This window comes from Xyrauchen texanus, chromosome 25 (assembly GCF_025860055.1).
Source record: "Xyrauchen texanus isolate HMW12.3.18 chromosome 25, RBS_HiC_50CHRs, whole genome shotgun sequence".
Taxonomy (NCBI): domain Eukaryota; kingdom Metazoa; phylum Chordata; class Actinopteri; order Cypriniformes; family Catostomidae; genus Xyrauchen; species Xyrauchen texanus.
In genome coordinates this window covers 40,826,867-40,849,489 of record NC_068300.1, presented here as the reverse complement: position 1 = coordinate 40,849,489, position 22,623 = coordinate 40,826,867, and the positions used below count along the sequence as shown (strand labels likewise).

At 36.9% G+C, this 22,623-nt stretch overlaps 1 protein-coding gene and 1 pseudogene across 2 annotated transcripts; both read left to right on the top strand.

Annotated features, from left to right (window-relative positions):
* Positions 1-1,320: 1,320 nt before the first annotated feature.
* adtrp1 (androgen dependent TFPI regulating protein 1) lies at positions 1,321-14,018 on the top strand. 2 transcript variants are annotated; one of them, XM_052091733.1, is made up of 6 exons: positions 1,321-1,494; positions 1,599-1,748; positions 2,624-2,725; positions 9,908-10,020; positions 10,173-10,333; positions 11,958-14,018. In XM_052091733.1, the coding sequence occupies exons 1-6, from the start codon at positions 1,324-1,326 to the stop codon at positions 11,996-11,998; spliced, it is 738 nt and encodes a 245-aa protein (XP_051947693.1). In that variant the 5' UTR covers positions 1,321-1,323; the 3' UTR covers positions 11,999-14,018. The 2 variants fall into 2 exon arrangements, with proteins under 2 accessions (XP_051947693.1, XP_051947694.1); XM_052091734.1 differs by having other exon boundaries at positions 11,950-14,016.
* A 2,580-nt stretch (positions 14,019-16,598) lies between these two features.
* The window catches only part of LOC127618443 (protein tyrosine phosphatase domain-containing protein 1-like), a 40,462-nt pseudogene continuing 34,437 nt past the window's right edge, over positions 16,599-22,623 (top strand).

Below are 22,623 nucleotides of genomic sequence, written 5' to 3'. Positions count from 1 at the left end.
GAAGGTGCGTGTGTGTGTGTTTATGTAAATCATATTAAATGAGTTGTTATTGGAATCTTTTTGTAAAAATAACTTTTTATCACACACATAGTTAACTAAATGCCCTTACTAAGATATCAATCTTACTACAATATATCAAACAGCTATTTCAAAACCATCCGCAGTGGAATCATTTTTGTGAATTCTCTGCTCCAAACTAAATTCAACATATTGAAATTATTCAATATTTTATTTGCTGTCAGGTAAACAAGTGAACACAATAAAACCACACTTGCAAACATTTGGGCAAGAGTCAAATATATAAAAATGAATGATTCTCAGGACAAGGGTATATTTCATAGATGCCAGCTTCAGCTAAATTTTTCATTTTTATTGTCACCTGTTTTAAATATCATACAATTTTAATTGTTTTCAATTTATTAATTTCAATATTTGGCCAAAACAATGTTTTGATATTTTTGTATATTAGTTATTTTTATTCAGGTTTCATGAATAATGTTTTTCGTTTGTTGTTTAATTGTTCAACCTGTTTGTCAGTTGTTTAATTCAGGTTTCGATTTAAAGAGAGGTGTAGATGTTCATATTAAACAGGCAGGTTCTGTTGTGACAACTTCAGTGTTTAAAGTAGTTGATTATACTGTAAACACTGTTCAAAGTGGATCACAATGGATATTTATTCAATTAATGGTGCACCCTTTTCTGATATGGTTATTGTGAGTAAGCATTATCTTAATTTGTTACTCAAAAAACTCAGAAGTATTTGCATTAAGTTTACAAATTAGGCCTTATAACTACCAAATTGCCCATATTTTCAATGGCTGCATTCAAATACACGCACTGTGAGTAAATATACTGCCTTTGATGAAGAACATACTACTTTGCCGGTAAAAAAGTACATTCTTTAGGTATGAAGGTGAGTTGTATGAATACAGATATGTGTGTATTGTAAGGTAAAAGGCCCCCTGCCACCTTTTAAAAAAATATATTTTTAGTAATTTAATCCATAACAACCTTGAGATATTTAATTTCACACAAACTGTGTTGCTCTATCAATATTTAATACAATTATTTTATTTTTAATCTTGATATATTTGACCAAGGGAGAAAAAAAAAAACACTAACCCCATTGTACCCTATGAGTCAAGGACTCTTTTTAATGACATTTTTAACCTCGTTATTTAAATGAAAATGACTAAACTATAAACAATAAAAAGATAATGAAATAAAATTTTAAAATGATTAAATAAGCCTATTACTAATATACGTATAACTGACTCTTACTAGTGATCTTGCTATTTCCGTTGACGTCAGAGTTAGTGAAACATGGCTGCCGCCGCCGGACGAGGATCAAAGATTTGCCTGCCGGTGCATCTGGCCATTTTTATCTGGTATTTATTTACTGTGTGGAGTAACTGCTCCCTGCAGACCTCAGACAAACATCCCGGCGTACGATCATACGGAGGTCGATGGAAATATTTGACGTTTATTAATCTGGTAAGAGCAGTTCAGTGATTAAGCAAAATGAATCGATCCGAACGGTGGCAGTCATGATCAGACTGCGCGTTTATGTAACTTATTTGTGTTTTTTTGGTCTGTAGGTGATGCAGACGGTGTTTTTCGGATTCTGTGTGTTAGTGGATGTAATTCACGCCGTTCTGCCTGTTAAAAGGACTCGCAGTGGGACACCTCTGATCCTCACCAACATCAGGGACTTTTATTTCACTGTTCTGGCGTTTCCTGTCGGGAGTGTGAGTAGCACTGACAGATGATACATGCACACAAAATGTGCAAATTGTTTAGAAACTTGCAATTAATTTTTTTTTAACCGAACATTTGTATTTGCATTAGCACAAAAAATTGAGAAATTCCACTACCAGTTAAAAGTTTAGATATAATTTTTTTTCTCATGATATTATAAACAGTTTAATGTAAAGGCTTATGCTTAGTTAATTTTATAAATCTAACATTTTAATAATTTTAAATGGATGAGTTGGAGCAATAAGCATGAAGAATTGTGGTCTATAAATGTTACATTTCTTTGGTCACTACATAATTCCCATACTTATATTTTTGTTATTTCATATTTACCGTTTTCTAAAATGAGGAAAATAGTAAATAATATAGAATGAGTCAGTGTGTATAAACTTTTGTCTGGTAGAATATGGACAGAGAAAATACACATAGTAGTACAGAAGATAACGCTGAAAAATATTTTGAAAGTAGTGATGTGGTTTTACATTAATTTGAAAAGATTTATAGCCTTTACAACATTAGGCTACGTAAGGGTTTCTGTATAGTAGTATGTGATCTAACATGGACATTTTTATTAAAAAGTGTTGAGGTTAAACTTACACATATTCACTGTTGTAACTGATTGTTTCTTTTAAAGTTTTCCACCCATTTTTAAGCACTTTTTTTAGTGTTTAGAGTTTAGTTAAATATTCCTCCAGTGTGACAAATGTACTGCATTTAGTTTAAACTAATATGAGCCCGTAAGTCTGTATGTATAATAATTGTACAAGAATGTTGTTAAAAATGTCTTTAGATTAAGAATAGCATGTCACACTTCAGATCAATGACATGTCAGCAATGAATTTTTTAATTGATGTTTTTTTCCCCACAGTTTGTGTTTGCTTCTTTCTGGACACTATACACTTATGACAGAGAGCTGGTGTATCCAAAATTCCTAGATGAGATCATTCCCATCTGGCTCAATCATGCACTGGTGAGGCTTTCTCTCTTGAGATTTGTTGAATTATGGCCCTTGCATAAGGTTAAATTTGCATCAAGGGTCACTGGGTGTTCACTTCTTACATGTAGTTATCATCTCCTGAAACTCTTATTTTACACAAGATATGTGCTAGAGCTTGTACGACTACTCGTTTTTATTAGTCGGCAGGTCAATGTTTACTTGTGTAAATGATTCACAGTAAGCCATGAGGCAGCAGCAGCAGCAGTGTGTTGATGTGGATCATGCGTATCTCCGTTAGCAGATTCATGCTGCTTGCGTCACAGTCATGTCCCACTGAATTTTGGCCAGTATGTGAACTCCGTTGTCAGACTACCTTGTGTGCAGTCCATGCAGTGTGGTTCATAATTTGCTTTGTGAACACACAATGCTCTGGATTCACTGTTTTTTTATTTTCCCTTAATTGGACAATTGTCAAAACCTGTGATTATGTGTTTCTGCCTTATTTAATAGTGAAAATCTAGCAAACATTCTAAATATATTTATTCTGTTAGAGGTTATGTCACACTTAGGGCTGGGATAAACAATTATTTTTTAAACGATTAATCTAGCGATTTATTTTTTCGATGCATCGATTAATCTAACGATTAATTTTTTTTTCCAGTCCGATTCGATTTCGATTAATCGACTTGTGACAACACCGGTAATACCGGTATCATCGGGGGTGGGGGTGTATAAAATGTAAAAAAAAAAACATTTGCCGGGAGTTTGATTGACTGGTGATCTGATCAATCAATCATAATATGCCATTTTTGTCCGACAAAGTAGTCAGGAGAGAGAAGATTAACGTCGGTGGATTTGAATTTGAATAATGGATTGTAGGCTACCATACTGACATCTTTCCGCGGTTAAAACAACAGTCCTTCTGATGTAGGCTACATTCATGTTTAGCCTATTTGATGCTATAAATTAACCAAGGAAAAGATGATCGGTTCACGAGCAGCTTTAACTGAGGCAATCTGTCACGACACATTAAAGAGCCACAAAATAGTAGGCCATTGGTTTAATTTTCTTTGACCATATTTGAAAGTTGAGACTTTATTAAATGTTACCTGCTTGGTCCTGTCTGTCAGCGCGTTGTCAGTGTCCTCTACGTATTTTTCACGACATTCATAGCTATAAGCGCATTATTAATAGCTATAGCTTAAAACTTTAGGTGTCGACAACGTATTATAGCCTACTCCAACATCGAGTGCAAAGTGGGGAGTTGAAAAAAACTTACGGTGCTCTGTCATCTGCAGCTGCTCCCGGGTGGCGCCTCTTCAGATGCTGGTGCATTGCCGTGGTGCTAGAATGGAAGGCCATCTCCATTTTGCAAAGACGACATATCACGGAATTGTTTCCTTTTAAATTAAAGAATTCCCATACTTTAGAAGAACGAGTGCATGCCGCCTTGCACTTCGGCGCCGCCATCTTTGTTTTGGGTCCGACGAATCGATGACGTCGACGCGTTGTCCCAGCCCTAGTCACACTGTCTTACAAAGCTAAAACAAAGTAACTGATCACAGTTCACACTGTAAGTTGCACTTTATTAGGAACACCTGTACTTCTACTTATTCATGCGATTATCTAATCCACCAATAATGTGGCAGCTGTGCAATGCATAAAAAATGCAGATACGGGTCAGGAGCTTCAGTTAATGTTCATATCAACCATCAGAATGGGGAACATTTTTATCTCAGTGATTTGGAGTGTGTCATTATTGTTGGTGTCAGACGGGCTGGTTTGAGTAGTTCTGTAGCTTATGAGTTTTTTTATGCACAACAGCCTCTAGAATTTACTCAGAATCGTTCCAAAAACAAAAAAATATCCAGTGAGGGGCAGTTCTGTGGATGGAAACACCTTGATGAACATCAACGGAAAATGGGCAGACTGGTTTGAGCTGATAGAAAGGCTACAGTAACTCCGATATCTGCTCTGTATAATTGTAGTGAGCAGAATAACAACATGTCGATTCTTGATAGCGGATGGCTACAACAACAGAAGACTACATCGGGCACTTTGTTAGGACATAGTGTTCATAAAAAGTGCTCAGTAAGTGTATATGTGGCCAGATCAGATTTTTTTTTTTTTTTTGTGCTTTAATAACACTCACACTGGTTGTCATGGTAATGATGCAAACTTGCATAAGCTCATCATTCATAAAACTGTAACAATTGATGTTTGCCATAGATGATCATTTTCACCGTTTCTAACACTTTAATCGCAAACAACAGCGTTGTTGTATACGCTGTTGTTTGCAATTTAAGTGTTAGAAACGGTGAAAATGATCATCTATGGCAAACATCCATTGTAGCAACAAACATGGCATATGCCATGTTTGTTGCTGCTCTTACTGCGGGTTAAAGTTATATGAGGTATGTGGTAGTGATGCATTATAAATCAAGTGCCGATATATTATTGACCAATAACCAGGAAAATCTAAATATTATTATCGCACTGATAAATTGTTACGGTTTATTTGCGTGCGGCTGAAAATCTTGGACTGCCTGCGGCTTCTTTCCTTCATGCAGGGACTTGGGCAGCCTGAAGCAACAGTGCAAGTATGCACACAAAGCGTGTCTGTGTGAGTGAAAGACAAGCTAATGTCGTTCTGTGAGGCATATTTCTAAATCTCTGCACCTTGTTGCGTTGTTTTGGATCTGGCTTTAGTCATTTGCTGTAAGTAATGACATGCCATTTCCAATTTTCTGTTTGTTTCATGAGGCAATAAACCAAAATGCAACATGTTAATTGGGGGCAATAATTTTTGTGTATTACTTCATGAAACATAAACATAATATGGGAAACAGCTCAATGTTACTTACAGAACAGCATTGTGTTAAAAAAAAAGTCCAAACACAACCTAACAAGGTAAATGTATCTTTAGATGGATAAGATGGATAAAAACACTAGTTTGTGAGTGAAACAAATGGGCTTGTATTTTACGAGTTGAAACTTTTGTAAAGGCATGACTCATGACTATTCGATCTGTATGATGTTACCTATTCCCATTATGATTGTTGTTCACATTTATACAGAGTAACGTTCACAGATGAGCGCTGTAATAAGCGTGTAATGCATTACTAAGTAATTAATTACTGTAATTCAGTTACTTTTTCATTGAAAATAGTAAAGGGATTTCTCTTAATTTTTCAGTAATTTAATTAGTTACTTTTGATGTAATTGCATTAAATACTTTATAGACTATAGAACAATTCTATATAAATCAATAGTGAAAAAATTCAAATTTTACAATGTATGTTTTGTGACTGAGTGACTCAGGTCTCCTAAGCAAACAAATTGGCCCAGTTGCTAGGGAGGGTGGAGTCACACAAGGTAACCTCCTCATGGTTGCTATAATGTGGATCTCGCTGTTGGTGGGGCACGTGGTGAGTTGTGCGTGGATGCCGCGGAGAATAGCGTGAAGTCTCCATGGTAATGCGCTCAACAAGCCACGTGATAAGATGCGCAGATTGACGGTCTCAGACGTGGAGGCAACTGAGATTCATCCTCCGGCACCTGGATTGAGGCGAGTCACTTCACCACCACCAGGACTTAGAGTGCATAGGGAATCGGGCAATCCAAATAGTTTTCTATTTAACGCTGCCCTCTTCATTTTTTGGTCAATTCAGGAATTATTTATTTGAAAGAATTAAAAGAACAGTTTCATGTCTATCCTTGTATTTTTCATCTGGTCGAGGTGGATAAGGATTTAAGAAAGTAATTAGGAATAAGTAATGCAATGACTTTTCAGACAGAGTAACTAGTACAGTAATCTAATTACACTGTACAAGATGTAATTAGTAGTTAGCAATTAATAACTTTTTTATAGAGTAACTTACACTCATAAGCACACATGCATAACACACAATCGCACAAACCATTCCTGCACTCGCAGTCTGACTGCTAGCATAAATATTACACAGAGATTATAGTTTGTATTGTGTGATTTGTTGTTTAATGTTTGTTACATGCCATTTATAGCCTCATTTTGGTTTAACCCTCTGGGGTCTGAGGGTATTTTGGGCCCTGGAGAAGTTTTGACATGCCTTGACATTTGTGCTTTTTCAGTTGCTTAAAAACATATTATTGGCTAAAGTCTGTTAACACTGTATTCAGCACAAACTGGGCTACAATAATATGTGAGCAACATGTGTGTACAGGTTTGTATTTTTTTGAAAATAACGTTTATGCATGATTTTTGAAAAAACAAACATTTTAAGTCACTGAAATAAGGCCATATACTAAAAATTTGTCCACAAGCCTTGTGAGAATTGGATCTTGTAGCCTAGAGATTTTGCTACAAAATGATGTGAAAACAATCCTGATCACTCATTCATACAAAACAATATAGTAATTTAACTTTTGTAAGACAATTTTAGTGTTGAAAGGTAATATGCGAGGAGGCGTGAACATAAATATGGATTGTAATTCACATCTGAGAGATATAAGACCCCTCCCCTGGGCCTATCAATGAGGGATAGAGAATGAATGTGACGAGACAATGATCAAAATCAAGTTTTATGTTAAAAGAAGAAATCTGACTACATTTTCTTTACATAAAGACTTTCCTTAATTTTAGACCTACACTACCATTTAAAAGAAGTCTCTTCTGCTCACCAAGACTGGATTTATTTTATACAAAATACAGAAACAACATTGATATTCTGAACTCTTTTTACAATTTAAAAGAACCGTTTTCGATTTAAATATATTGTAAAAGGCAATGTGTGATCAAAGCTGAATTTTCAACATCATTACTGCAGTCTTCAGTGTCACATGATCCTTCAGAAATCATTATAATATGCTGATTTTCTAATATGGGCATATTTAAAGTGCATTTTACTAATTTAACCTGAACACATATTTGAAAGCACAAGCTTTGTTGATGATAATGAGGCATTATAAACACTAGATAAAATATAATCTAAACATTCATATTATTTTTATATCATATCATATATTACATGCCATATTTATATTATACATCATACAATTTAAATACCTGCTTTAGCTGAAACAGCATTTAAATGTAACTAAAACTTGCTTATTAGGAGTCATATTTAAAATGTCAAAATGTTGAATCCTGTCTGGAAACAGTCCCACTAATAAAATATGTACATGTTTCTATAAAATAGCATGTCAGCTAATGAAAACTAAATGACTTACTCGTCCGAAACTGTATCAAGTCTCTCTTCAAAATACAAATGTTCATCAGAGTCCCGCTCTTCTTCTGAGGAAAATGTTAACTCTTCCTTAATATCCTGGAGTTTCATCTTCTGTGTAGTGTTACAAATACGCAGAAAAGTTGAGTTGTGTTGTGTTTACATTAAACCTTACCGTCGGGGGCGTGTATATTTGTGTTGATCGTCTCAGCACATTAGCGTATGAATGGCGCGCTCAGCTGATGGGTGTGATCACATTAGCTTTAATGAGTTGAGGCAGAAGAAAATGTACATCGCTTTGTTTCATACAGATTACATTGCAGGAGAATATTTGTTTTAAATTTGAATTGTTTTATTTAAAAGTAGACATTTTAAGCTAGCTTTAGACATATGTTTCATGTTTGTGTGATAAGTATTTGCGGAGTATCAGTTCATTTTAGTGTCTGAAATATGCTCGTGAACCCAGAGACTGCTGAAAGCTCACCCTTTTTATTTTCTTTATTTTACAAAAGCACAAGGTTTTGTTGTTATTGTGAGTGTACAGAAATAAAAGTAGACCCTTTATAGTCTCTATTGATGTCTTACACTTATCTGTATACCCAAAAATGACGGAGTATTTTAAATTGTTTCCGCTGTAATGACGAAAATATCCAGCAGGATGCGCCGGCTCGTCCGTCCACCCACCCCAGAGGGTTAATTCATTAAACCTCTGTTAGTGAGGTATCAGTATTACCGCAAACACTCATATAAATGGAAACCATACAATTTATGCAAATTGTCATTTATTTGTCATTCAAATCAGCATACATCTGTAATTTACTGTTGGCATATTTCTGGTTCATTTTTACGTCCTCCAAACCTTAAATAGCAGCAAGTCCAAATTCCTAGCAGTTCCAAATTAAAGGATTAATTTTTGTAATAATTATCGTTATCAGTATTGGCCACAATGGGCTGTGAATTATCGGTTATCAGTATCAGCCCAGAAATTCCATTTCGGTAAATCCCTAGTATGTGGACACATGGAAATATGTATGACTGGTGGGAACTTGTCGTCTTTTGGAGTTTTGGCTTGCTAACAAGATGTGAAGGGAAAAATTTGCTCTGTGACCCTACACCTGCCCAGATAGACATGCACTTAAGACATTCAATACCCATTGAGAAATGCATGGCGATTGCTTTGTGGTGACTCGCTTCATACTGTGGCTTACCCAATTTATCGCATGTCTTTGGGCTGGGCCAAGTGATTATATGTCGAGTTTGCAGTGGAAATTGAACAATCTCATCTTAGGTAAAGTTCAAAAGAAAAATGAAAGTTAAAATCTGCAACAACATCATTATAGTTATTGTACTGTTGCTGCTGCAGTTTCTATTGTTTGGTACGTGGCCTATTGCCAGATAACATTATTCTTTCTCATTCCTGGTCATTGTCATCCATGTTTTCTTGTTGCAACACCTGAGGTGGGAACAACCTGTTGTGCACAATGCATGATGAAAACAAATGCATCAGATCTAATGTAATCGTTCAGACTGAGACATTGAGACGCATTAAAATACAAACCACTGACGAATGTGGCTTGGATTGGACTTTAGACTATCTGTCTTGTGACAGACAAGTTTGGGTCAGCTATGCTCAGATTCACAGACAACAGAGTGAGCCTATGGTATATCCACATATGACTTGAAAATAAAAAAATAAAAAAATCAGTGTTGCTGTAGTTATGGTGTTTGTAGGGCATTACACTGGTACAGTTTGTGGGGAAATATTTCTGCTTCCTTTGCCATACAGAACATGCACAACTGATATCAAGTGACCCACGACTAGTCAACACCGTCCCAGTGCATCAGATAATGGTAGAACTGATCGAACGCTACCTCGAATATGTGCAAAACATTTTCTAATATAGATGACATTTTAAGTATGCTGTTTGGAAATGCAAGGATATGTAAGTTTTGCATCTGTTTTGACACCCACTGCAACATGTTTATGAAGTGTTTTTTTTTTCTACTACAGCACACCGTAATCATGCCCTTACTGCTGGTGCAGATGTACCTGCAGAATCACAAATACATGCGCACAAAAGGGATTTTCAGTTTGGCTTTATTTGCTGCCCTGTATTTGTCATGGTAATCGCTTTCTGCATTCTTTAAATACTATATATATATATATATATATATATATATATATATATATATATATATATATATATTATTATTATTATTATTATACACGCAGTATATTTCTTGTTAAAATAACAATTTATATTTGTGAACTTAAGGGTGTTGTGGGTTCACCATGCTTCGGGGATCTGGGTGTATCCCATCATGGCTCATTTGAGTCCCGTGGGATTGTGTATTTTTCTTGGAGGCGCATCGCTCACCATGGCCCCTCTCTACCTGTTAGGAGAGAAGCTCAACCACATGATGTGGAGCACAACAGGTGAGAAACTCTTCAGGTGGACGTTCAGAACAGATAAATGCCAAATGTCTTTTAAAGTTACAGCACCAAGGGTTTACACACTTGAGTGAATTTAGGTTTCTTATGATCTTAAAAAATATTTTATCTATGATCTGCTCATTTGCGTTCCCCCACAATAAATGTATGCATCACTTGATGTATTATTAAAAATGTATTATTATTTTTACTACATTTCAACTATAGTATTTGTAGTGAAACCATAGCCTCATAATTTACCATTGTGTTACTCCCTCAATACACATTAAAAAGCATTTCAGTATGAACTTCCTGAAGTTGCTTGAGAGAACGAAAAGAATGCAGAGCTGTAAACTAGACAAAGAGTAGCTACTTTGAAGAAGATAAAATATTTTTTTTTGACATTTCCATTTGGTTATTTTATAGTTTTACTGTTATTTACTTGATATGCATGTGTAGGTTTTGTCCAAATGTTTGGTTCAGAAGTTTGTATGTTAATGTAATCTTGTAAGCAGCAGTTTATATACTTCTACACTCGGGTTGTGATTTGTCAGATTAAAATTAACATGCTCCTCCCGAACCTGTTAATTAACTCCATTTCAGTTGTTCCTATGTTAATGTAATCTTGTGTTGAAGAGGTAAACGTCTTTGGCTTGCTGTCCATATACTGGAGGCCTCGGAGCTTGAAACATGGCTCGAGATCTGACTCATGAAATATTTAGGACAGCAAGCTGGCAACAATTCTATATGGTAGATTGGCTTCGCCTCATTCCTCCCAAAAAAATATATAGAGGGAGCGCTTTACGTATTTGTTTGAAGGTGCGTTCTTGTACGATGAGAACGAGAGTTGGCTCGCGCTGCGTTTGAAAGGGAGACTCTCTAAAGAGAGCGATTTAGCTCACTCATTGTACCATAGGTATACGGTTAGATCGACTGGCTTGTGGAGGTAGCCTCACTCAATAGTCTATCCAGAGATGGGGATACTGTATATGGTACTTTGAAAAGAACAGGAGGAGGTGGTGATCGATACTACTATATAAAAGTGTAATATTCAAAGCAGTCGCAATAATACTCATAGTAATAATAATATAATATTAAATGGTTAGATTTTTTGTGTTATAATCAATATCACATAAGCAGCCATGGCAGCATTTTGCCTCAGGTTATCAGATATTAATTTAATGTTTTCATTAATGTAAAGCTCTGTAGTCCATTTATTTATTATTTTACCAAAAATTATATTTATTTATTTATTTTTGGAAAAGTATTATATTTTCATTTGATTAAGCTGTACAGTACTTATTTGATTAAACATTAAAAATGTAATTAAAACATTTAACATGGAGTCCAGAAAAGGCATGATTTGTATATATAAGACTTTATGCAGTTATTTTTGTCAATAAAGTATAATACATATAATGTGTAAAAAAAAATCTGTAAAGTATTGAGTTAGTATCACCGGGGCTGGTATCGTACCGAAGCCAAAATATTGGTATCGAAGCAACCCAACTACCCACTAAGCCAGAAAAATCAGACAAGTGCATTTTCTTTTGTCATCATTAAGTGTGATGAGTTATATCTTTATAATCCTGATCCATACTGACTGTAATTTTCTTTATAAGGGAATCAGAAGAAGAAGAAAAACTAGTTGATGACTGGAATCCACATTGACCATGTGACCATCTCAATACCAGCCATACAAAAACCTACAGGGAAAAATGGGACGGTTTGTAGCATTACATAAGATTATTATCTTGATTGTATACAAGAGGACCTTAATTTTTTTGGAAAGTCAGATCATATATTCAGTACAGTATGTTTACACTTAATGTGTAGATATTTTAACCATTGTATTATTATACATTATTATGTCTTTATGGCACACGTAATAATTTGCACCCCCCTAATTTTCTTTATTTCCTATTTTTCTTAATGTGTTTTTTTTATTTTTTAAATGATTTATTTTAATATAAATTAAATTCCAGATGTTCAGTGGTTACGGGCCAGTTAATAGAGAGCACTTTCTCCCCTTCATTATTATGACTATGAATATGTGTTGTTTTTTTTTCTCTTTGTGGTTTACTTTTCAAATGATTGTTTCTTTGGCGTTTTGTTATCATGTTCCCATTAATAGCAAATTAAGAATATATACACAATTGTTTTGAATTGCCATGATATTTTAATGTTTGTGTATGAAATTAATAATTTTATTCACCAAGGATGCTTTTAATTGACCAATTATTACAGTAAAGACATTTATCATTTAAAAAAATATATTTTTATTTAAATAAATGCTGTAATCTTCAAACTTTCTGTTCTACCAAGAATCCTCCACTTGCAGCAATCACACCTCATTCATTCCGCAGTCAGTTTATTAAGATCTTCAGATGAAATGTCCTCTGTGTTCTGGAGCACTTCCCAAAGATGTCATTCATTTGTAAGACACTTTTCTAACATCAGCCTAACACCTCAAACTTCTTTCAGTTTAAGACATGTTAGGAGTCTGTTTCTCAATCTAGAGACTCTGATGGACTTGTATATTTGCTGTTGTCCACTTCTTTCTCTGTCCTGATCACCGGTAGGTGTCATCCTCAATGTGTTTCAGGGCATCTTTTATTGATGTAATACAAATGTATCACACTTGTCATAGTTCAGGAATCAGTCCATTATTAGCCAGTGGTCTTGTTACTGCACCTGTAGTAACTTTTTTTTAAACAGCAGGCAACAACATTGAATTGACCAACAAAACGTTTGACTACATGCACGTTTCGATGAATGCAATTGGGTTCAAGTGAAAAGTACAAGCATAGTAAACTTGGGAAGCAAAACAGCACCATACAACACTGAAATGGCAATTAAGCTATATTCTGCTCTATTAAAAGATGTGAAACACATAGAAAAGGTTTTAAGGATTCATATATTGGGTATACAGTGTGGTGAGTGAAAGGCCTCAAGATGTTGTCACTGTTATAATTCATGTAAAGTCGTTTCTCTGATGTAAATGAAATGTGTGTTAAACTAAGGCCGGGTATTCTCAGGGCTTACTGAAGTCTCCAGTGAAGTCCAGCATCAAACTCTCAGCAGAGCTAGAAAATCACATTAAGGGCTTCATTTATGAGATTACCTGAGTTCACACAGGTTACAGTCTGTCATTCAAGCACCCTTAAACCACCACATGAAGATTCTAGATACAAGCCATTTCAAGCTTATGTCTTTGTTTAGATGTGTATAAGCAAAATTACACAGCATTCATAAACTACTAACTAAACACACCCTTCAAAAGTTTGGAACCACCAAGACATTTTTATTTTCACCAAGGATGCATTAAAGTAGTCAAAAATCCTGCCAAGAACATTAGCATGTTGAAAATTATTATTACTGTTTGAAATAGCCATTTTATTAATATTTATTTAAAAATAAAAATGTTAACCTTTTTCAGCAGTTATTAGTCTGGTCTACTAAGAAAATATTGTGTCCGCTAATGTGCTAATTTGTGAAAAAAAAAAAATATATATTATTTTGACATTTAAAATGGTTTTGAGAAGGACGTTGGAACATTTCAATTCAGTGTGTTTTTTTCAGTTGCTGAAGGATTCAGTATGCTTGCATTTCTTGCAAGTCACTTTACATTTTAAAGTTAAATTTTGGGGTGAATAATGGCCAAAAAGTAAAACTACATTCTGAAAAACACATCAGTCTTTTGTTCTTTTAAGAGATGAAAACTATTTTATGCACTCCTGAAATGTAAGAATTCAATCTGAATCTGAAAAAGGTAATATCTTGATAAATCAAGCTTATAACAGATGAGGGCTAGTCATGGTTATTTGTTGGCACAAATAGTAATGATTATCAATGTTTAATCTTATTTTTGTGCGTAATTAATTTACAATAAAAACAATTTGTGTCTCCTTTTTAATTTAATTGGCTTATTTTCTTTTTTTTTCAACATTAAATGTATATTCTGTCCGACAAATCCATAACGCGATAACTAGATTCTGCTTTCCAAATTGCAATAATGGGATTTTGTTTTTAATTCTAAATTTTTGGGGGGAATAAAACAGCGCACTAATGTGGATGGGAGGCATAAACATAGTGAAATAAATGCGTTTTGAAACAAAAATTTTACCCTATGATATTTAAAAATGGCATCTACCTTTGGTATGCTCAGTCATTTTTGACAGGAAGGTTTGGATTAGAAAAAGTTTTTATGATAAAATTTTTTTCCTAAGAACAATAAAATTATGCATTTCTTTTGGGATTTTACATTTTACCATTAATTTGCTTATAAAAATAAGCTATAAAAGTATTTTGCTCCATTGTGGTTCAAGGTTTGTAACGGCCAGAGCAACACAAGAGCACACGCAATGGGATCATGCATTGGCAATGTGTTGGTAAAGCACTCGTGCGTTTGTGTACTTGAAGTATGTTTGAGCCCTTAGACTTATCGAATCAAGCCCAGTTTTTTTTTTTTTTTTTTTAATGTTCAGATGGTAAGTGGAGGAAAAGTCACCCAAGTCTTGTACTGCTTAGATAAAGGAAACCATTTATATAAAATTAAAAATATAAATAACAAATGCCATAGGAGGGTGAATATGTGGATGTGGCCTTCCACACTTTATCCACACTTGGTGGATGGTGTTTTCTTTCACCGAAGACTAAGCTTAAAAAAACATTACCATATGATTTGGATAATTATGATGTTCGTGAATTGAAAATGGATGTGCTGTGGACGTGGCCTCATTTTCCAAACATGTATGCAGTAATGGAGAGCTTTTTTATCTGTTATTCTGTTGGGTGGAGGAAAACATCATTCTTGTGTGGATGAACGCCATAAATGTAGCGCAATTCATGTGTTTTCAAACTAAAACATATCAGTGTGGATGTGGCCTATAGAGACACGATTTCATTTGTAACTTAATTTTGACAATGTGTAACTACTGCATTTTATGTTTGTAGGACTGTATTATCTCCAAGTATCTGATAATCACACCCTACCAACTTGAAAATGAGGTTGCAGTGTCAAGCATCAATTTCACTCAGTGTATTTGAGGTTGATGCAGTAATACTGGTACTGCGTCAGTTGTTTGGTAAGTTGTTTCCGACTTAAGCAAATCTAATTAAAGGGGTTTCTTAAGTCGATCAGTTTGTAAAAGCTTTAAAGACCTCACCTCATTTACTCTTTCTGTTACTGGTATGGGATGAGTATGAGTTATACACAGTTTAATTGGTTAAATGAATGGCCATAACCAAAAAGAAGGCAGATAACGTATGTTTACATTGATTCTTTTATGTTGGGATTGTTGAATGTGTTGCTAATAAACTAAATAGAGGAAAGCTTCTTTTGCATTATGTGAGCAGTATTATGGTTTCATTTAAACTTAATTTAGGGAAGAAAATGCCTTCCTTCTTTGGAATAAAAACAATGAAAGAAAGATTGAACAACTCTAGTGCTTTATAGTTATTCACTGGCTTTGAGGCCAGGGGCCATTTCTTTAGATATTTCAGGAGTAATTGGATTAGTTGGTAAATCTTGTGGGAGTCTGAGCTGCCTTATTCACTCTCAGGCTTGATGGGGAATGTTGCTTTGGGAAAGAGAAGAGCAGTATTAAATCTGCCTTCACTACAATCTGCTCTTTAAGAAATTACTGAGATGTATAGCATATCTGTATGCATCAATAAGCTTGGCACTGTGAAATAGGTTGTGCTTATTGATACAAGACAAATTATATGCTTTGAAGTCGTCAATTATATACCAACATAATGATGGAGAGACCAGTTATTAAATCAGCTGTGGATTCACTGGAAGGAACAGAAATAACAATTCATTTTCTGTAGTTGTATTTGGGTGAGTAATTAGAACTCATTTCTTTAGAATCTCTATTCTACTATCTCTATTCTACTATCTATTCTATTCTACTCTCTAGTAGATTAATTTATCATTTGAGAGCATGTTGGTTCATGTTTATTGGATGTTTATGAAGTCTATTGAACAGTTCATTCACTGTGCACAGGTAAAGTAACTGGTGAATTTATTAAAAAAGAATAATTCTGTATTAAAGCATGTTTTATTTTTGATTGAAGAAGCCTTGGGTTGTTGGATCTATGCATTGTCCATAGCATCAGGCATTATGTTACATTAAAAACATGTTGTATATTCTGAGTTCAAAGTAATCTGAGATTTGTCCAAAATACTTCCTAGTTTAGAACTGATTTATTTTACTGATTTGTTTTTTCTGTGCTGAACAGAGTTTGCCATGGAGGTGGGAGTATCATGGACTTTGGTAATGAATGGCAAAAGACAAATTTACAGCCTTAATGTGAATAATTTGTGTCAATAATAGAACAATTCTAAACTGAGCCAAATTCTGTATCATACATTTGCAAATTGTGATGTTTATCTGAGGAGACTGAGTAAAATGTCAGACAGTGTTTCTTTAATCCAATTTTTGGAGATTAAGTTCATTCTAATTGTCTTTTAAAGTGAGGGGTTCCAGAATTCCCAGAGCAAAACACAATGGTTGGAGAGGCGCTGCGTTATGTTATCCCCTGCCATATGCAGTGCTCTATGGGATGTGGTGGCCAGGCTTGCAAGTATGAGGATCCCTCGCATTGGAGTGAAGACAATCAGGCCATTAAAGGAATCTATTCCTCCTGGTACACAGCATGCACATACCTGTTTACTTAAATAGGACCCATTGCAGGATTTCAAAATTAGGCCATTGACTCGTTTGTGAACTGAAAGCCTCTGTATATGTAGCCCAGAGAACTCCCTGCAATCAGGTTCACTAATCTTTATTTATTTATTTATTCTTAACAACATTCCCAAAGTATTTAACCCCAGTAAATCCCAGTTTAAAATGGTATGCTGTCATAGCCTGTAATAATGGAATATTTGTCAAATCATTGTTCCTCTTTGTTTCTTTCAAGGATTACTGATGACTTGCTTTCTATGGCACGCCCATCCACAGAAATTATCGAAAAATACAACATAATAGACCAATTTCTGAGGTAAAACTGATGCTCATATATGAAATAGCCTCTAATAAACAGGCTTTCAAGTGAAAGCAGTGGCATTTTCATTTTAAAACAAATAAGAGAGATCATAAATATATATATATTTTTTTTAATTTAGTAGTACCCTGAAGAAGCGATTTGACATTACAGATACTCAGATACTCGAAGACAAAATATTAATTGAATTTACACAAATTATCCTGTTTAAAAGTTTACATTCCCTTGGTTCTTAATATGGTGTGTTGCTTTCTCAATGATCAGTTACTTTTTGTGTAATAATTGTTCATAAGTGCCTGCTTTTTCCTGAGTAATGAAAGATGCCCAGTTTTCTTAAGAAAACATTTCCCAACTACTATACTCCCTTTATTTTCCAAGCATCTTCTGCAAGTCAAGTCAGGTCATTTTATTTGTATAGCGCTTTTCACAACACATCTGTAAAGGATTTAGAGGACCGGAACAGTGAGACAGGTAAGGCTCTTTATTTTCTGCCTTTGGTTCAAAACTTAACTTAACAAACACTTCAGACAAACTTTAGCTTCACAAGCATTTCAGAAAAACTTTAGCTTCCCAAACACAGACACTGGACTCTAGTCTGTCTCTCTCTGCTGTGTTCTGTGGCTGTATTTATGCCGCTCTCCCCGTGCTCACTGAAATTAGAGACAGGTGTTAGACATAATTTAGCTCAGGTGCAAGCGCCCTTACTGCTTTCTCCCCTGCTGCCACATACCCCCCCCCCCCATTTCTGGAGAGGAAGTCTGCTCCCCGGTCTGTGGACCACCTTGAACTTAAAGGGCTGGAGGGCCAGATACCAATGGGTGATCCGGGCGTTAGTATCCTTTATGCGGTGGATCAATTTGAGTGGGGCGTGATCCGAGCAGAGAGTGAAGGCCTGCTCAGCAGGTAATATCGGAGTGTGAGGACTGCCCACTTAATGGCCAGACACTCCTTCTCCACGGTGCTGTACTTGGTTTCCCTCAAGGAGAGCTTACGGCTGATGTACAGCACTGGGCGCTCCTCCCCCTCCACCACCTGCGAGAGTACGGCCCCCAGCCCTCTGTCTGAAGCGTCCGTCTGCAATAAGAAAGGGAGATAGAAGTTAGGTGCATGTAAAAGCGGCCCCCCACAAAGTGCGGCTTTAACCTGCGTAAACGCCTGTTGTCACTGCTCCAATCATTGGTCTGGAGCCCCCTTTTTAGTGAGGTCAGTCAGCGGGCTGGTGACATCCGAATAATTAGACAAGAACCTCCTATAATAGCCAGCCAGCCCCAGGAACTGCCTCACCCCCTTTTTGGTCTTAGGTCTTGGGCAAGTCGCAGTCGCCGCGGTCTTGTCAATTTGGGGACGATACCGTACCTCCACACGCCCAACCGTGCACTTCTTGGGGTTTGCGGTGAGCCCCGCCCGCCGCAGCGATGTATCACATGCCGGTCCTCTGCTTGAGCCTGCAGGATCTCGAAGAACCGACGATCTTGGTCCTGCCAGAGCTCAAGCAGTGTCTGTTGGTGGTTTTCATGCAGTGCGGCGAGGGACTGGAGGACCTCCGTCAACTGGGAGGACTCTACGGGGCGACTTCCTTCCATCACTTTGGATAATTTTTCCCGGATTTCGGCACCAGTGTAAAGGATTTAGTGGACGGGAACAGTGAGACAGGTAAGGCTCTTTATTTTCTGCCTTTGGTTCAAAACTTAACTTAAACTTTTCAGACAAACTTTAGCTTCACAAGCATTTCAGAAAAACTTTAACTTCCCAAACACAGACACTGGACTCTAGTCTGTCTCTCTCTGCTGACTGGAGGTTCTGTGGCCATTTTTATGCCCCTCTCCCCGTGCTCACTGAAATTAGAGACAGGTGTTAGACATAATTTAGCTAAGGTGCAAGCGCTCTTACCACTTTTTCCCCCGGACGGGCACATGACCACGTCCATGCTGCCACAACATCATTTCAAAAGGAGCTTAACAGAAAAATTATGCTTAAACAGAATAAGAAGCTGTAATGTCTGTAATGTCTTAGTCATAATTGTGCGGTTTTATAAAAAAAAGAAAATGTGATTGCAAATTGTGCCTTAAATTTAACATGATGTGACAAGGAACACAAAACTCCATAAGATGCTGGTTTATGGAGTAAAATAACTTTGTGGGGGCCAGTTCCCCTCCGTCTAAACAGCATGAAAATAATACATATAATATAGCTGCAAGCAGCAATGCGGATTCCACCTCAAAATGGCAAATCATTTAAAAATTGATCAGTAGAGGGTTGGGGTTAAACACTCCTAATGGAGGAATCTAAATAACATGTCTGAATCCTAAACAAAAAAGTTTTAGTGTACAGGAAAATCCATCATGCCGGACCTTATTGGTCCTTGAGGCTTTTTTGTTCCCAATGAAATATAAGGTATGTACACCAAGTTTCAGAAGAATTGGATTAATGGGGTGGAAATGGCATCACTTTGAAAATAGGACATTTGGGCATGGCCTGTAGCGCCCCCTAAGGGTGAATGTGGGCCATTCTTGGTGTGGGGGTTCCTGTTGGCCTTTAGTATCAATGTACAAAATTCAACATTTTTTACCAGAAAAGGGGACATTTGGGCATAGCCTGTAGCACCCCCTAAGGGTGAATGTGGGCCATTCTTTGCGCAGTACTTCAGAGTGATGTCATCTTGAAGAATGTTAGGTTTGAAAAACCATCAGTCAAAATGACATTTGCATTATTGACACATATATATTGAGGCAATGTGGACATTTACATAAATACACCCCTTTCTGCCATTTTGTGTTTTATTTAATTGTGCTAAGTAAAATATTGAAAGACATCAGTTATACACATGTGTACCAAATTTCTACCGGAGGAATCTAATAATAATAATAATAAAACCGTCAATAACAATAGATTTCCTCCTACCGGAGGAATCTAATAATAATAATTATTATTATTATAAAACCGTCAATAACTATAGATTTCCTCCTACCGGAGGATTCTAATAATACTGTCAATAACAATAGATTTCCTCCTACCGGAGGAATCTAATAATAAGAAGAAACATAGCTGCAAGCAGCTATGTGATTCCTCCTCAAAATGGCAAATCATTTAAAATTTATCAGTAGTGGGTTGGGGTTAAACCCTCCCAATGGAGGAATTCAAAAAACATGTGTTTCTGTCTGAATCCTAAATGATAAATGTTCAGTATACAGGAAAATCCATCATGGTGGAAGTTATGGGTCAGAAGTTTCAGAAGAATTGGACAAATGAGGTGGAAATACCATCACTTTAAAAAAAGAAATTAGGGCGTGGCCTGTAGCGCTACCTATGGGCGAATGTGGGCCATTCTTGACAAGGCTACTCGGCGGTCCCCCAGGTGGACAGAGCTGTTGCGATCCACCTGTGTCCTGAGAGTGCCGCCACCCAGCGGGATTGCCCGGTGCTCCCCTCAAAGGCCTGTTGGATGACGTCATCACTGACCTCCAAAGCCTGCAGTGCCGCTGGACAGGCCGCCTTCACCCTGCATGCCATGGCCCTCCTGCAAGTTCATCAGGCCAAGGCACTCAAAGATTGCACTTGGGTAGTCCTGACCCCGACCTGTTGCAGGAAGTGCACTCAGTGACCGACCTCACCCTCAGGGCCACGAAGGTCACAGCACGGACACTCACCCAGCTCTCAGCCCCAGCGTCGAGTGCCCCGAGGACCCGGAAGGCTCCCAAACGTTCCTGAGATGGAAGACCCAGGGAACTAGATGTTTGCTCCGGAGCTGGTAAGCAGACCACTCCATCCCACAGTGGAGGGCTGGGAGGAGAATCCTCAGTTCAGTTTGTTTTCTTTGCCGCACCCCCTTTGGGCTGCGGTACCCACATTCTCAATAAAAGAGCAATTTCCTCTTTCTCTGGGTCATCTGGCACGCAAATGCCATTCTCACGGCAACTGGGTTCCACACCTCAACAGTCCCTGCAGGCCGGATGCAGATCCCCCGCCTCCGGATCCACGACTGCTGCCCTCCGGCCGGCCGGTTCTGACGAATCCAGAAGATGCCTACACGGGACCTCCTCCTCAGTCACTAATCTGTCCCCTGCCGGGTGTGCGGAGCAAGGTAAGTGCTGTGCGTCTTCTCTCAGCACCAGCGGCTCCTACCGAGGAATCTAATAAAACCGTCAATAACAATAGATTTCCTCCTACCGGATGAATCTAATTAGTTATTTATGTGTAGTACAAGTCGTGGTTTAAATTAGTAAACTAAGTAAGCGTTAGGGGCCAATATTTAAACAGAAATATTTTGTATGAATTATAAAATTGATGTTTAAAATTTTTGAAGACCATCCTAAATTACTAGCGGAAGTGCACACAGATGCATTGTCCTTTGTTATTTGGCTAATGAAGGCTTTAGTTTGTAATTACTTGTTGTCTATGTATTCCATTTTAAGAGTGTAGTCAATCCTTTGACGATGGTGATGCAGGCAGAGATCAGTGAGGTGCGCTGCGGTTTAAATGGAAGCTTGTAGCTGTTCATTTTGGTGAAGCCAATCCTGAGTCCAAGGTTCAAGCAGTAGCCAGTTAAGTATCCCATGTCTTACAGTTGGAACTAGCATCAGTTCATCCTCCATGAAGTCCATCGTAGTAAACTGCTTTAGTCGTCCTAACTCAGCAACACGTAGTAGTGGGAGTCGGACATCAGGCAGGACCAGAGCTGGATCTGGAAGACTCTGGTAACCTTAGGATAAGTATCCTGAGTTTAAGACAGGGAGAACATTTTTATAATATCCTCTGGGGTCTGAGGGTGTTTTGGGCCCTGGAGAAATTTTGACATGCCTTGACATTTGTGCTTTTTTCAGTTGCTTAAAAACACATTAATGGTTAAAGTCTGATAACACTGTATTCAGCACAAACTGGGCTACAATAATATGTGTGCAACATGTATGTACAGGTTTGTATTTTTGAGAAAATAACGTTTATGTGTGGTTTTTGAAAAAACAAAAATGTTAAGTCATTGAAATAAGGCCATATAACACATACTAAACATTTGTCCACAAGACTTTTGAGAACTGGATCTTGTTGCCTAGAGATTTTGCTACAAAATGATTTGAAAACCATCCTGATCACTCATTCATACAAAACAATATAGTACATTAACTTTTGTAAGACAATTTTAGTGTTGAAAGGTAATATGCGAGGAGGCGTGAACTATAATGAATATTGAGGTGATTTACTCCTGAGAAGACAAAGACCCTCCCCTGGGCCTATCAATGAGGCATAGAGAATGAATGTGAGGAGACTTAATGATCAAAATCAAGTTTTAA